The sequence below is a fragment of the Ursus arctos genome, unplaced genomic scaffold (assembly GCF_023065955.2).
Source record: "Ursus arctos isolate Adak ecotype North America unplaced genomic scaffold, UrsArc2.0 scaffold_21, whole genome shotgun sequence".
NCBI lineage: Eukaryota > Metazoa > Chordata > Mammalia > Carnivora > Ursidae > Ursus > Ursus arctos.
Genome location: NW_026622886.1, coordinates 26811098 through 26827834, shown reverse-complemented (window position 1 = coordinate 26827834; position 16737 = coordinate 26811098). Strand labels below are relative to the sequence as shown.

The following is a 16737-nucleotide window of genomic DNA, read 5'->3' as shown; positions in this document are numbered from 1 at the left end:
TAGCAGATACCTAGGGAAGTTTAGGGTTTATAACTACAGTGGAGAGCATCATGCATCATGTGCAAGATGAGAGTTGCTGGTTTATTGAAAATGTGAGTCAATAACCTAAAAGTAGTGAGCATAACTGGTAGCAAGATTGAGAGGAGCAGGATGGGGGAAGAGAATAAGTGCTTGGGGTTCATGTGGAACACTCCTTAGAGAGGATGAATTCTGAGTATAGGGGTTTGGATGGAGAGCAAATGATAAGAAGTTTAAGGGCTAAGAATATAAGGACAAAAACATAATGTGGTTTTCCAGCATTTATCATTACTTATGCATGTCACATTTCAGATTTCATACAGTGAAGAAAGGGTAGGATGAAACAAACAAAGTTAATTTAGTTATAAATGTAGGACCACAACTAGGGTTAAGAATTATCTTGCAGCTGTTTGTAATACCTAACACACTGTCAAGTACGTATTAAGCATTCAGTAAAAACTTGCTTATTTTATTTCAGTGATGACAATAGCTTGAGAATGGGACGTGAATATTTAGTTATAGTCAAGAATGAAGCCAGGTAGAAAATAAGTTAGGGTAACTTTTTAATATGAATTGAGCACTTCATGGGCCAAAGCAAAGAGATCAGGTTGCAAAATGATAAGGTAACTAAGGAGTGAATGTTAAGGATCAAAAGGGAACAGTATAGACAAAACTGTGGCAAAATAAAGTTTGTTGATAATTTACTTTGTTTACTTCAGTGATTTCCAAAAAGAATCTATAAGAATTTTGATCAAATATTACTTTGTTGTGTGCTTTCAACAAAACAATAATAAAGTCCATTTAAATAGTAAGACTGGAGGGCCAAGACTCTCCCTTTTCCCCACTGAATTCCCAGAACGTGATATCATGCCTGGCATATGGTAGATGTTCAATAAATAACTATTAACTGAGTCAGCAGTAAATTAGATAAAAGTCACTAAATACATTTGACTGCGTGTATGTGTATGATTGGGTATGTATATTACAGTCATTTAAATATATGTTTCTATTTCGGAAGGCAAATTTAAATTAGTAAATAATACTCCTTATAAAAATGGAATACAGGGGTGTGTAGATGGTTCAGTTGGTTAAGTGTCCAACTCCTGATTTCAGCTCAGGTCATGATCTCAGGGTTGTGAGATCGAGTCCTGCATTGGGCTCCACACTGGGCATGGAGCCTGCTTAAGATTCCCTCTTCCCCTCTCCCTCTGGCTCTCCCCCTCCTAAAACTAAATTAAACAAACAAACAAACAAATAAAATGATGAAGTACCGCTAGTCATTCAGCACTGTTGTACGTACTTGTACATACAAAATGGATAATAAGCAGGTTTTTATGTATGAAGCTTACACAAATAAGATCAACCAGTGAGCTAAGATTAGGACTATAGAAACTGAAAAGGGATTAAATGGGGCATAAAATAATTTTAAGGATATTCTAATGCCTAAATAAAGTTATGTTACTTAAATGAGATTTAATAGAAACTCAGCTTCCTTATGGGGTTCTTCAAATATTTTATAAAAATGTATTTAAAACCTATTTCCCAGACATTGGGCAAGTCATACTGGGAGATAAAAGATTTTAAAAACAGCAACGTAGACCTGCCATTGATGATCTTAAAGGAGTAAATTTAAATGTATAAAACTGATTTCATAATGCAAGAAAAAGCTATCACAAGCTGTACTCTTTACAATAAATTGTTCCTTGACTTTCCTGCTTGACTTTGTACTTTTTGAGGTAAGAGTAGTATCTTCACAGTAATATTTCCAGGGACTATCAAAATCAAGTGATTTTTTTTTCCCACCTAGAATTACTATGTTTCTTGCTTCTTATCATTATCCCTTTGCAACTTGCATTATTGTAAGTTATAAATTTAAGGTTGCAATCACAATGTTTTAGAATGGAAGGATATTGAAAATGTAATGCTTTTAATGTGCCTCTGGTGAATAAAATTATCTTTTTGAGTAAACTGAGCTAGACAACTCTCCTAAATATTTTATGTGTATTATTTAATCTTGATAATAATATGAGGAAAGTGCTATTGTTTTCTCTGTTTTACATATTGAGAAATCATGTCATGAAGAGAATATTTGCCCAAGGGAATACCAAAGAATTTATAAAAGATCCATAGCTATTAAGATCCATGTCCTATATAAATAAAACAAATAAGATGAAGCCAATTATGGATCCATCAATTAATATCCTATATACCCCACCTTATTCTGTGCAGGATTTAAGATCTTTCCCAAAAATAAAATTTCCAGTGGGATATATTATTGTTATTTCTGTTGTGATTGTGTATTTCCTAACTGCCATTTGTTGAGCTCCTGTACTTATGTAGACATGAGTCTTGATGCTTTACACACATTATTTCATTATTTCTCACTATAGTATTTCAAAGTCAATATTATTGCTCTTGAACAGAGAGGGGAATGGCAGAAGGTAACAGCAATTTGTCCAGAGTCATACATCTAGTAAAAGTTGGGGTCACCCAGGTCTGTCGAATTGTAATGTCTTTGCTTAGGAAATACATAGATCAAATAGAAAAGCAAGAAGAGCAGGAGAATGTGTAGGAAGATCAGTTGGTTATAAGATATAATACAGAATAAGACCTTAGGTCACATACAATTATGAGGTATGCCCAAATATTAACTAATATTTTCCCTAATCTTGAGAAATATAATCTCTGTGAACCATGTAAATCATGCTTAATAATGATAAATTATTGCTAGACTAATGGAAATCTTCAGTTTCCACATGCTTGAAAAATAACTCTGCAACTACTATTCTGTTTTTCTAATTAACATTCTAAAAAATACACTACCTTAGCATTTAATTAAAATATGTAATTTGGGCTTTATACTATTTAAATCCTACTTTTCCATTGAGCATATTCAATTATATATTGCATTAGATATGAATTAAGCAAAGATTCTTAAGGTCTCCTTTTGCAAGATGATTTAAGAAATTAAGAAAATGTATGCTGCCTTAACTTGTGGTTTTAAGTTAACCTACTTTAAATGCATAATTTTCCACTCTTTCTTCTACCGCCTCTTACATCAGTATTTTCTTTTCTTACAGTTCTTCGACAAGCAAAAACTGCAGCTGTACCAATCCCCCATAACCAATAAATTATAGGGCTCTGTGTTTACAATCATCCTATTTATTTCATAAAATTAATAGATTTAAAATGCTCTTGGCTATAAAATGTATATAGAATTTTTGCAACTTCTTTGTTATGTAAATATAATACATTAAGACAAAAGAGAAACTGTTAATTTATCTGTAAAATTAATGAAATGATCTTTTTTTTCTGTTTCTCATCCTATCCGTTGTCTTGCTTACATCTCCTATATCCCAGCTTCTCATATGCAGAGGAGAGAAAGTAGGGTATATGGTTTTTCCTGTAATAATGCCTTTTGCCTACTTTGCATTTATGGAAATTTTACTGTATTCCAGCAGAAATATCAGGAATTTAAGAAAGGAGCTATAATAATAAATAGTAAAGCAATTCCTCAAATAAAAAGATGATGCCATAACTAGAAAATTTTATTGTAATTTTTTCACATTACTAGTATTTCTGTGCTTTGTGTTAAGTATTGGCTATATACTTAATCAGATAACCAAGAATATATGAATGGTTTGTTACTATGTTTACTATCATAAAAACTATAGCCTCTTCAGAGAAGGAATAAGCCAGAGCTGAACTTTTGTCTTATCTTGCTTTTTGTTTAGATCCCATGGTTTGCCTAGCATTATTCAAAAACAATGAAAATAAAGTTTCTGCTACAAAATCACCAAAGATGGCACAGCCCAGAAGAGATGGTTACTTTGAAGGTATGGTTTAATCATAGATATGTAGAAAGGTAAAAAAGATAAAAATGGAGTATGGAATTGTATCATTATATCGTACACCTGAAACTAGTATAACACTGTATTTTAACTAACTGGAATTAAAACAAAAAGCTTAAAAAAATAAATAAAGGAATTTATAGGAAAAAAAGATAAAGATGGATAATTGTATTTAAAATAAAATTTTTAAATCCTCAGTAGTCCTGAAGTACACATGTAAAAAATTATATATAAAATATAATTAAATAAAAGTCAAAATGCAGTTCTTGGAGCTAAAATACTAATTTAGTGTATTAATTCATTAGCATAGGAGTTTAGTATTTGTATCAGTGCTTATATAATTTTAAATTTCTTACATTTTTATGTGAAAGTCTTATAAAGCTGTTTCATCAGTATAACTAATTTTATTTAAATTTTACACGATAATTTAGCCTAGATCAGTGGAAGTGAACCCATGTGGAAATGATATTCTAATATATTTATTTTACTGCCAATATACACAAATTGCATTATATATTATAAATTAAACTCTGGAATTTTAAATATTTAACTATATTTGAAGCTTGCCATACTAACTTTTGGGGCAAAGGATTTACACATCTAAAAGGCAGATTATATTTCTGATTTCAGCATTTAGAAGAATTACAGACTTACGTTATCAAACAGAAATTTTTAAATATGTTAGAAATAAACATGACTTATAATAAGTTTGCCATTGCTTTCTCTTTAAAATTAAAATGTTTAATTTTATCTATATATCTATATATACTTAGTATATATACTTTATATATACTAATGGGAAAAATATATTTGAATGGAAGTGGACCACTTAGAATTTTTAATACTTTGTCTTCTGTACATTTTAAATCTTAAAATTTCTGCATTATTATAGCATGATTGCAAATAGACACTAACATTTCTATTCAGTAATGTCTCAAACTAAAGAAAAATTTGATTAACACCAATTTTATACTTTTCTAGAGGTGTCTATTAAATATGTAGCAATGGGAGTCTAGAATTTTCTTCAAAGTATGTAGCAATAAATATATACATAAGAAGATAGGTAAAACAAGTGTAGCAAAGTATTGAAATTGTCGGGTCAATAGATAATGGTTATGGAGGTTTGTTCTACCATTCTATTTTTTTAATATTAAAATTTTCTTTGGAAAACATTTTAAAAATTTGGTGGACATTGAAGGTGTCAAAAACCAGTATTTCAAAAAAATACTTATCAATTAGTATTTTAATACAATTAAAATATATTTTCAATATAAAATAAGGGTTGGGTTTTAAACAATTATCTTATTACAATCTTAATTTCACCATTTCACTATAAAAGAAAGAGTAGAAAGTCTATAAAATCAATAACAATTGCACAGATATTACTTATTAAATGGAAGCATTTTTACCTTAGAAAGGCAGTGCCTAGTAAGAAAGATAATTGGGGCATTTTTTGCCCTTTAAATTAGCATGCATCTCAGAATCAGAAGGGAGAAATATATCCCAGAGTGTTCTACTGCATTATCTCTTTTTCTGTGAAATGTGAAGACATGTTATCATCTAGAAGAGTATATATGAATGTATGGTATGTTTACGGATTTGTGTACTTATATAAAATACACTAGGAATAGTTCAAATAGCAATAGAAAGAAAGCGGCCTATAGAACATGGAACATTTCTACCTATGCTTCCTGATACGAAGTTATATGTTTTTGTTTACTTTCCCCCATATGAAATGTGTTTAGTTTAGTTTACTTTTTTTTTTTACAACCTCAAGTACATTGGGCATTACATTAATTTCACTTAATGGTCATATGGTCATTATGTGTATATCAGATATTCTAGTGGCTGATAGTTATTTTCAGGATTGTTGTTGTTTTGAAGGAATGGGCTTGGCAAAAACAGTTGTACATGTAAGAACTTTTTTCCTTCAACCAGTATGTTTATTTCTGCCTTCTCTTTTTTTAAGAGGAAAAAGTGAGGCAAAGGTAATTTGATCATTGATGGCAAGGTTGAATCCCCTGGTATCTTCACCTGCTGCTCTGGCATCACAAGCCTCTTAGACTCACACTGTTTCATAACTGGCCAGGAAGGCCAGTTGGCTTCCACATTAGTAGCCTGACTCACCCCAGTTTCCCAGTAGAGGGCACATTTTAAAATCAAGTCTTTTGAGATATAATATCAATTATATAAAATACACCAGATTCAAGAGTACAATTAAATCAATTTGAATATATTTGTAGTTCTGTAGCTATCACCACAATCTCATTTTAGAGTATTGGAGGGACTTTTCCCTTAAAATATTCAAATAAAATTAATAGTTGGGGATCTTCCCCACCCCCTAAAAGTGAGGGAGAGTAGAATTAAACTTCATTGTAGGTTTAGATTGAATGATTCTATGTGGAACAGTATCTCAGGACAATGGCATGACTGCACTGCCATATTATTACCTTTTGTTTTGTGAAATTAGATGTTAGTATTATTTAACTATTTCTCTCTATAATTCCCATTTATTTTATAATAACATTATCTGATTTTTTAAAAGCTGAATTTAAAAATACTTTCTTCTCTACTTTGCAATATTGATCTATGGGGGTTTCCATGATTTCTCTTGTAAATTGTACTAAAGTTCTTTGATTATTATTGCTGCTTTTTTCTGAATGTCACTAGCAGGACAGAGAGGATGGTGCATATCCTCTATTAGGAAAAAAAAATGCACTTAAATTTAAGGAATACTTAATGAAATATCAAATTATATTAAATGACGTAAGGTAAAGAACCACTCCCTTTTAATAGACCTTTTTTTTTTTTTTTACAAAATATCCTTTTTTTGTTTCAAGTTTTTATTTTAATTCTAGTTAATTAACATATAGTGTCATATTGGTTTCAGGAGTAAAATGTAGTGATTCATCACTTACATGTAAAACCCAGTGCTCATCACAAGTGCCCTCCTTAATACTCCTCACTCATTTAGCATATCACCCTGCCCACCTCCCCTCCAGTAACCCTCAGTTTGTTCTCTATAGTTAAGAATCTCTTATGGTTTGCTTCCCTCTCTTTTTCCCCTTTTCCCCTATGTTCATCTGTTTTATTTCTTAAATTTCACATATGAGTGAAATCATATGCTATTTGTCTTTCTCTGACTGACTTGTTTTGCTTAGCATAATATAATCTAGCTCCATCCACTTCATTGCAATTGGCAAGGATGCATTCTTTCTGATGACTGAATAATATTCCATTGTGTGTGTGTGTGTGTGTGTGTGTGTGTGTGTGTGTGTGTGTGTGTGTATCACATCTTCTTTATCCATTCATCAGTCCATGGACATTTGGGTTCTTTCCTAATTCGGCTATTGTTGATAATGCTCCTATAGACATTGGGGTGCATGTGTCCCTTCGAATCAGTATTTTTGTATTCTTTGGATAAATACCTAGTAATGCCATTACTGGGGAGGTTCCTTTTTGAGGAACCTCCATACTGTTTTCCCCAGTGGGTGGAATCCCAGTTTGCAATCCCACCAACAGTGTAAAAGGGATCCCCTTTCTCTCCATCCTCACCAACATCTGTTGTTTCCTGCATTGTTTATTTTTAGCCATTCTCACAGATGTGAGGTGGTATCTCATCGTGGTTTTGATTTCTATTTCCCTGATGATGAGTAATGTTGAGCATCTTTTTGTGTGTCTGTTGGCCATCTGTATGTCTTCTCTGGAAAAATGTCTATTCATGTCTTCTTTCCATTTCTTAACTGGATTATGTTGTTTAGGTGTTGAGTTTGATAAGGTTCTTTGTAGATTTGGGTTCTTTTTTTTTTTTTTTAAAGATTTTATTTGAGAGTGAGAGAGCGAGAGCTCATGCACGGGCCTGGTGGAGAGAGGGACAGATGGAGAGGGAGAAGCAAACTCCCTGCTGAGCTGGGAGCCCAATGCGGGGCTCCACTCGGGGCTGGATCCCAGGACCCCGGGATTATGACCTGTCTGAAGGCAGATGCTTAACCGACTAGGCCACCCAGGTGCCCCATATAGATTTTGGATACTAACCCTTTATCAGATATGTCATTTGCAAGTATCTTCTCCCATTCCATAGGCTGCCTTTTAGTTTTGTTTGTTGTTTCCTTCACTGTGCAGAAGCTTGTTATTTTGATGAAGTTCCAGTAGTTTATTTTTGCTTTTGTTTCCCTTGTCTAGTAAGAGGTTGCTATGGCCAATGTCAAAGAGGTTGCTGCCTGTGTTCTCCTCTAGGATTTTGATGGTTTCCCATCTTGCATTTAGGTCTTTCATCCATTGTGAATTTATTTTTGTATATGGTGTGAGAAAGTGGTCCAGTTTCATTCTTCTGCATGTTGCTGTCCAGGTTTCCTAACACCATTTGTTGAAGAGGCTATCTTTTTTTCCACTGGATATTCTTTCCTGCCTTGCCGAAGATTAGTTGACTGTATAGTTGTGGGTCCATTTCTGGGTTTTCTTTTCTGTTCCATTGATCAACGTGTCTGTTCTGTTTTCATGCCAGTACCATACTGTCCTGATGACTACAGCTTTGTAATATAGCTCCAAGTCCAGAATTGTGATGCCTCCAGCTTTGCTTTGTTTTTTCAAGATTGTTTTGGCTTTTGAGGTCTTTTATGGTGTCATACACATTTTAGGATTGTTTGTTCTAGCTCTGTGAATATCTATTTTACAACATTCATGAAATACTGACAATTTTTGTCTAGCTCCCAAATTTAGAGCTTTTACTTAACGAAGGCTGGGAACCTTTGACCACACGTGCTCCCCAGGTAACCTCATACATATGCTGTGTGTTAGGTATCAGTCAGTTATTCCTGTGAGACATGACTAAGAGCCTGAGGACTTTACAGGCTCAGCATTGGTTCACTTGATTTATTTGTTTGTTTATTTATAATTTATTTAATGTTGGATAACTGTTTTGGTTTACACTGTATCACCCATAATCCCTGCTTAGGTTTCAATATCTGATCATGCCTTAGAATTTGAAACACTTCCTGATTATTACCTTAAAGATCTCCCACCAAGTTTCCTTTTTTTATGTTAAAATGCTTAGTTTAGAACCTGACATCATTCTTCTATAGCTATCACTGGTATAAAAAGAAGCCTAGCTTAATGGATGTAAGTCTAGATTCCTGAGTTAGTCTAACACAGCCTTAATCTTGGTTCCACCATTTATTGGCTTTGTGGTGTTGGGGACATTATTTAACTTCCCTGTTTAGAATTATTTTTCACATATGAAATTGGATACTAATAGTACCTAGTTGTTGGGGATTACATGAGTTCCTACTTGTGAAATACTTGAAATCCACAGTATAAATACATAGTTAATCCTCAAAATTTATCATCGGCAACAGTCATTTTCAAAGTATAGCTTTATTTTTTTTCTCTTGTTTGCAACTTGTAGTATTTATTGTATTTCTTGCTAGGTACTGTGCTAAGAGTTTTAGTTAAATTCTCTGATTCAATTTTCTCAAAAACTCTGAAGATTTTATTATAACTGTCAATATGAGAGTTTGAAAAGTGATTTGCCCAAGGTCACACAGAGAGTAAGTGGCTGAAGGAGAATGGAGGTAATTTCTTTATCAAAACAACGCTAGCAAAAATCAAATAAGATGCAGACACTGAAAGGTGAAGGTTCTTGGATAACTCTGAAATGTATATACAAACTTAGAATCAAAATATTTAGGAAAAAATAAAGACTAATTATTAAATTAGGTAAAACTCTGGGAATCTAATAATCGATTTTGTTCTTTAATACTTTCTCATAGCTTGCATTAGTATAAATTAAGAAACAGTTTAGTACCAACATGGTGATAAATATCTGATTTGTGCCTTGTAATTAGCTCCTACCTTACCTAATATTATTTTAATGTTATTATGATAACCTAACATTGTTAAGGACCAAACCTGTTAGACTCTAAGGGTGATCATACTTTCAATCACCTATTTTAATTTTCAGACGGATGAGAACATCTCCACACAGCCCAAAAGTAAACACTATATTTTGATTCATTTCCTCTTATTATTTATATATAAGTTAAATGACTTTCTAGCCCTAATCTGCTGAAATTTTAAAATTTGCTACTTCTAAACCAATGCCAAATTCAGGCTTTTGGCTTTAGCCAAGGAAGGAAGCTAGACAAGCCAGGAAAAAAATTGGATCTGGCCCAAAAACCTTCTCAGAGAGGCAAGTTTTGTTGTAGCTCCTTCATTCCCTGGGACATTTTACTTGATTCTAATGTCAGGTTTTCTTAATTCCCCGTCTGGTGCTGTCATCACTAGCATGCTTTCTATTTCTCCTCTTATAAAACTGAAGATTTACACATACCATATGTCCTTTTACATCATAGATGTTCAAGTATTTTTGTATTAAATTTTTGAGCATTGAAGACATTAAAAGACCTTTAACTTCTACAATTTTTACTTCAGAGCATTTCTAATCAAACCGTCTTCCTTTGTGGTATTTTTTATTGTATGATTACAAGCATTTTTTTTCTCCAGCTTTCTTCCTTTTAATACCAGCTTAGGGCACAGAGTCACATGATGTAGATTGTTTTAAAGTTGGTCTTGTATTTCCATCCCTGTATAGAGTACTTGCTAATAGTGCCAATGTGATTAAACATTAAGAACTGGTAGAATAAATGCCAGCAACCAAAGAATACCTGAAAGTCATGCTCTAAAGAAGAGATGCTTGCACTCTTATTTCTACTGAACAAGACTCAATGTTAGTCAAAGTAGACAATGGTATGAATATTCATAAAATCTGATCTGTCCATGAGTATCTCAGTTTGCAAAATGACTGTTCTTTGAATTACCATTTTCCTACTAAATTTTAAGCTCGTTAGTGTTCATGGCCCTTAGGATAACACCTAATGCATAACTGATGCTTTATAAACTTCTTTGGTGAATAAAAACACAAAAGACCTTTAAATAGCTTCAAATATAGATGGAGCTGCAAGATGTTTATATAATGTCTTTGAATATGCTGCTTTCTTTGATGAACTAGATACACTGGCCTATGCATTGCAATAAATCTCTTCACTTGGCTAATTCTTGTCATCTCAGACATTAATCTTCTAAGAAAACTTTTTTGAGGGGCGCCCGGGTGGTTCAATCGTTAAGCGTCTGCCTTTGGCTCAGGGCGTGATCCCAGCGTTCTGGGATTGAGCCCCACATCAGGCTCCTCTGCTGGGAGCCTGCTTCTTCCTCTCCCACTCCCTCTGCTTGTGTTCCCTCTCTCGCTGGCTGTCTCTCTCTCTGTCAAATAAATAAATAAAATCTTTAAAAAAAAAAAAAAAGAAAACTTTTTTGATTCTGGCTTAGAACACCACTCACTGTGTTCCCACAGTATCCTGAATAAAATTTTGTCTATCATATATAATATATATGTAATATAATATAATGTAATATGATATAACAGCCTCTTTACTCTTGCTTGTCACTGACCACTTGTATGAGGCATTATTCTATGTGCTTTATCTATAACAAGTAATGAAACCTCACAACAACATTTTGAGGTAGGAAACAAAACTTTATTCTTATTGGAAAAGTGAAAATCTGCCTGCGCTTACAGAGAATTAAAGATCAACTAGCAAAATCTTGTCTAATTTTTATATGAACTTTTTTTTTTTTATTTCTTAAGATGACTAATAGAAGAGGATTTGGGGAAAGTCAATAACAAAAAAGGAATAAAGTTGAAAAGTAAGTGGGAGGCCCAACTTAGAGACAATTGTAGATCAAGAGCTATATATTTTTTTTTATAATGATTTTTTATTATATTATGTTAGTCACCATACAGTACATCCCCGGTTTTCGATGTAAGGCTTGATGATTCATTAGTTGCGTATAACACCCAGTGCACCATGCAATATGTGCCCTCCTTACTACCCATCACCGGCCTATCCCATTCCCCCACCCCCGTCCCCTCTGTAGCCCTCAGTTTGTTTCTCATAGTCCATAGTCTCTCATGTTTCATTCCCCCTTCTGATTACCCCCCCTTTCATATTTTAACCTCCTTTTAAAAAATTAATATGGTAACTTTTCATATAACTAAGTATCTAAAATCTTTCCATGACTTCTCATTGCTCTTAGAACAAAAGCTATCCTCCATATCATGGCCCGCCTGGCTGTATATGTCAGACCCCTTTTCAGTTCTTCAAATATGATAAATTTTTTTTTACTTTGAGGCTTATGTACTTCATTATTTTGCCTGGAAACTCTGCCCTCCACACTTTGCACAAATGACTCTCTCCTTGTTTAGTTTGTGTTTCCACTCTCATGAGAGGGCTTTCTCTTACAACACTGCCTAAGTAGCCTTTTCCTCTCTACCCAGTTACTCTCTCACATAGCACCTGCTCTATTAATGGCATTTATCTGCTATTGTCCTATTTATTAATTTAAACTGTTACTTATGGGGTGCCTGGGTGTCTCAGTTGGTTAAGCGTCTGCCTTCAGCTCAGGTCATGATCTCAGGGTCCTGGGATCAAGTCCCACATCAGGCTCTCTGCTTCTCCCTCTCCCTGCCACCTCAAATAAATAAATAAAATCTTTTAAAAAACCAACACAACAACAACCTGTTACATATATTGTTTTTCCACAAATAGAATGTAAGTTCCATGAAGGGAGAACCATGTCAGGCAGACCTTATACACTTATATCCTCAGCACTTAGAATAGAGCCAGGTACATATTTGGGACTTAATAAATATTTGAATAAGAAAGAAAATATGTGTATGTGATTATAATTAAAACTCCCTAAATGTATTCTAGACACTATCGTGCTATTGTTTAATATAAGGTTCAGAATTATTTTAATTTTCTACAGAAAAAAAAACTTGATTAGGAATTCAGTCCAATAAAGCATGAAAAAAAGCGTAATTTTTAAAAAATTATCTTCGGATAAGGTAGATTCAGGAAATGGTAATCCAGGGTCAGAGAGAAGCTGATTGAACTCTTCTTTATCCAATTAGTTATAGTTTGTATGTTCTGCTTCCCCCCCAAATTCAGCCAAAAGAGAATATTTATTATATATTCTACAGTGTGTGTGTGGGTTGGTGTGTGTGTGTATATATATATATTGGTAGATAGATAGATAGATAGATAGATAGATAGATAGATAGATAGATAGATAGATCTTATGTATATATGATTTACATATACATATACACTTTATATATGTTCAGGTGTGTATATATATGTATATATGGTGCGTGGGAGAGGTGCCTGGGTGGCTCAGTCGATTAAGCCTTGGATTTTTGATTTTTGCTCAGGTCATGATCTCAGGGTCCAGAGATAGAGCCCCATGTCCTGCTTAGGCTCAGTGGGGAGTCTGCTTGTCACTTCTTCCTCCCCAATCCTGCTTGCAAGCATTCACACTCTGTCTAAAATCAATCAATCAATCAATCAATCAATCTTTAAGAAAATAAAAAATGGGAAGGGATTTCAGAGCCCTTAGAGTTCCTTGAAATGAATCATGATATGTAAGCTATGAGATGTTACTATTTTCCATTCAAAAAATACAAGAGGACTTCCACTTCCAGTAATAGGAGACTATGTAATTCAAACCGATCCTGCTGCAGAGAACAACTTTGAAGGCTGGAAAAAATATTTTTAAAGAATCTAATTGAAGTCATTGGAGAACTAACAAGAAAGTAAAGAATTATAAGTCAGGAAGGAAATACAAAAAGCTGAGAAGCTGAGCAAAGCTTTGATAATGTCACCAGTATAAGTGAATTACAAATAGACTTTCTACTAGCCTCTTGCCAGAAACAAACATTAGCCATCTCCAAAAATAGATAACATCAACCCACGCTTCAAGTATCTCTGCATTTCTTCCTATGCAATATTTGGCACACAATGAAAAAATAGGAATAGAAGAATATGAGACAATATCATTGAATAACATGAGAAACAATAGGCAAAAATAGAGCCAACAAGATTTCAGATAATGGAGATTTTTAAAGGAATATACATAATAACTTTAGGGATATAGAAGAAATTGAGAATTTCAATAGATACTAAACCTGTGAAAATATCCAAAAGGAAAGTCTATACCTTAAAAGCACAACAACTGAAATTAAGAACTCACTGGTTAAATTTAACTACAGATTAATCAAAACTGAGGAGAACTACCAGATGGGAGAATAGCTCTGCAAGAAATGCCTAAATTGAGGCATGAGATGAAAGAGAATGGAAAATACGGAAAAGAGAAGAGACGTGAGATACAGCAAAAATGTCTCACACACATGTAATTACAGTCCAAGAAGAAGTGAGAGAGAATAGTGTAGAAGTAATATCTGAAAAGTTAATGGTTGAGAATTTACTGAAAGTGATGAAAAACTTCAAGTTGTGGATTTAAGAAACTCCATGAACCACAAAACATATATATATATACACATACAAAGAAAACCACACTGCAGCACATCATAGTAACATTACTAAAAAAAAAAAAAAAAAAGGTGGGGGAGAGAGAGAGAACATTTTTTTAAAGAGCCAGAGAAAAATGTTTATTGTTATTCAAAGGAGAAATAATAATGAATAATGAAACTGGCTTCTAAATAGAAATGATGAAATCCAGAAGACAGTTATGTGTTGTTCCCCTCCCCAAATGCACAGGTTGAAAGACCTAAACCTCTGATTATATTTGGAGATCAGGCTTTTAAGGAGATAATTAAGAAGGTCTGATGAGTGAGTCCCTAATCTAATAGGACTGGTATATTTGTCAGAAGAGGAAGAGACATCAAATGTGTATGCTCACAGAGAAAAGGCTACCTACGGACACAGTGAGAAGGCCAAGGAAAGGCATCTGAGAGACTAAACTTCCTAGCACTTTGATCTCAGACTTCTAGCCTCCAGAATTGTGAGAAAACAAATTTCGTTGTTTAAGCATCCAATCTGTGGTATTTTGTTATGGCAGCCCAATCTGACTAATACACAGTGTAAAGATATTTTCAAAGTACTGAAAGAAAGTAAGTTCCATCATGAAAGTCTATACCCAGCAAAACTTTTGTCTTCAAAAATGAAAGCAAGGCACTCATGCCATCCGGTTACCCACCTGCTGCTTCTCTGTATAGCCACAAGGAAGAAGGAGAAAAACACCTGGATTCCTGAACTACTTCACAAAGAGGAACACTTGGTGGCTTAGTCAGTTAAGTGTATGCCTTTGGCTCAGGTCATGATCCCAGAATCCTGGGATCGAGTCCCACATCGGGCTCCTTGCTCAGCGGGGAGGCTGCTTCTCCCTCTGCTTGTGTGCTCTCTCTCTCTGACAAATAAATAAATAAAAGCTTTAAAAAATAAATAAAAAATTAAAAAAAAGTAAACTTCACAAAGAAAGTGGGGAATGATAATGGTTCTGGGAGAAGAGGAAGCCCATGACAACTTTTTTTTTTTTTTTAATCTGTGTAGTCCCTGGCTCCAGGAAAAAAAAAAAAAATCTCTGCCCACCTGTATTAGATGCCCACTTACTTGCTACATAGAAAAATTTCTATAATATGGAGATAGACAATAATCCTATCAAGGTTTCAGAGAATTATTACAATACCTTAGAAAGTTTACCATCAAGAACATCCGTCTTCTGTCTACAGAAGGCTACATGAGATAACATTAACAATGGATTTGGACCGAGAAGTCAGGTTTGAATTGTGTGTAGATACTCACTAGCTGTATGATTCATATCTTTGTTTTCTCATCTGTAACTGGAAACACCAATCTTTACTTCTCATGATATTTTGAGAATTAAATGACAATAAAAGGCCTCCTAGCTAAAGATGATGGATCTGAAAACCCTCACTAAAACTTTGACAAAGATATTTTTTAAGAGGCATACTAACAAATATAGGAATATAAGGAAGGGGAAACAGCAATATATTTTTTAGACTAGAACATAAATATATGAGTAATAGATAACAAAACTTAAACCAGCAATGAAATACGAGAACTATTTTAAGCTCAAAGTTTCAGGAATTGATGGTATAAGGCCCAATGAAAGTAGTGTGAAGAGATCTGGGTTACCTGTGCAAAAGTCTTGAACTTAAATTTTTTAGATAGGATAAAACAGAATCTGTGACTCAGTAACACCCTTGATACCTTTCTAAAACTAAGAAGAGAAAGTGTAGGTATACGTATTAAGTGCTAAAGTCCCAACCCTTTTTCCTGCTCAGCTCTCAAAATTCTGATAATCATGTTTTTTAGTCAATTCAAGTGGCCATAACAAAATACCATACACTGGGTGGACTGAAAAACAGAAGTTTATTTCCCACAGTTCTGGAGGCTGGGAAGTCCAAAATCAAGATACCAGCTGATATAGTTCCTAGTGAGAGCTCTCTTTCTGGCTTACATGTGGCCACTTTCTTATTATGTTACACACATGGCTTTCCCTTGGTTCATGAATGTGGAGAATGTGGAGAGAAGAGATTTTTTTCTTCCTCTTCTTATAGGGCCACTAATCCCATTGTGAAGGCCCCATCCTCATGACTTAATCTTACCCAAATTATCTACCAAAGACCCTACTCCAAATACCATCGCATTGGGAATTGGGGTTTCAACATAGGCATTTTGGGGAGACACAAGCATTCATTCCATAGCACCGTGGCTTTACCTCCAGGAAGGATATTACAAGAGTGTTTCTGGAGATTCTTATCAGTCCAAGAGGAAACATCTAAATATTGACATCAGGTATTTCCAATATAAGACTCAGGTAAGTCATCTTAAAGTGAAACTTTCAGAAGAGGCCTCATTCACTGGTGCAGAGTTCCCTATTAACTTTACAGACCCCCACTTTAAAGTATAAGCACACAAATGAGGATCTGAAGCAAATTTATTTATTTATTTTTAAAGATTTTATTTATTTATTTGACAGAGATAGAGGC

At 34.0% G+C, this 16737-nt stretch overlaps 1 protein-coding gene across 1 annotated transcript in view; it reads left to right on the top strand.

The window, feature by feature from the left end:
- LRRIQ1 (leucine rich repeats and IQ motif containing 1) overlaps positions 1 to 16737 on the top strand; it is a 177474-nt gene that overhangs the window by 106115 nt on the left and 54622 nt on the right. Inside the window, exon 23 of the mRNA XM_057316341.1 lies at positions 3753 to 3854. Within this exon, the coding sequence (XP_057172324.1) occupies positions 3753 to 3854 (102 nt within the window). The remainder of the gene's footprint in view (positions 1 to 3752; positions 3855 to 16737) is intronic.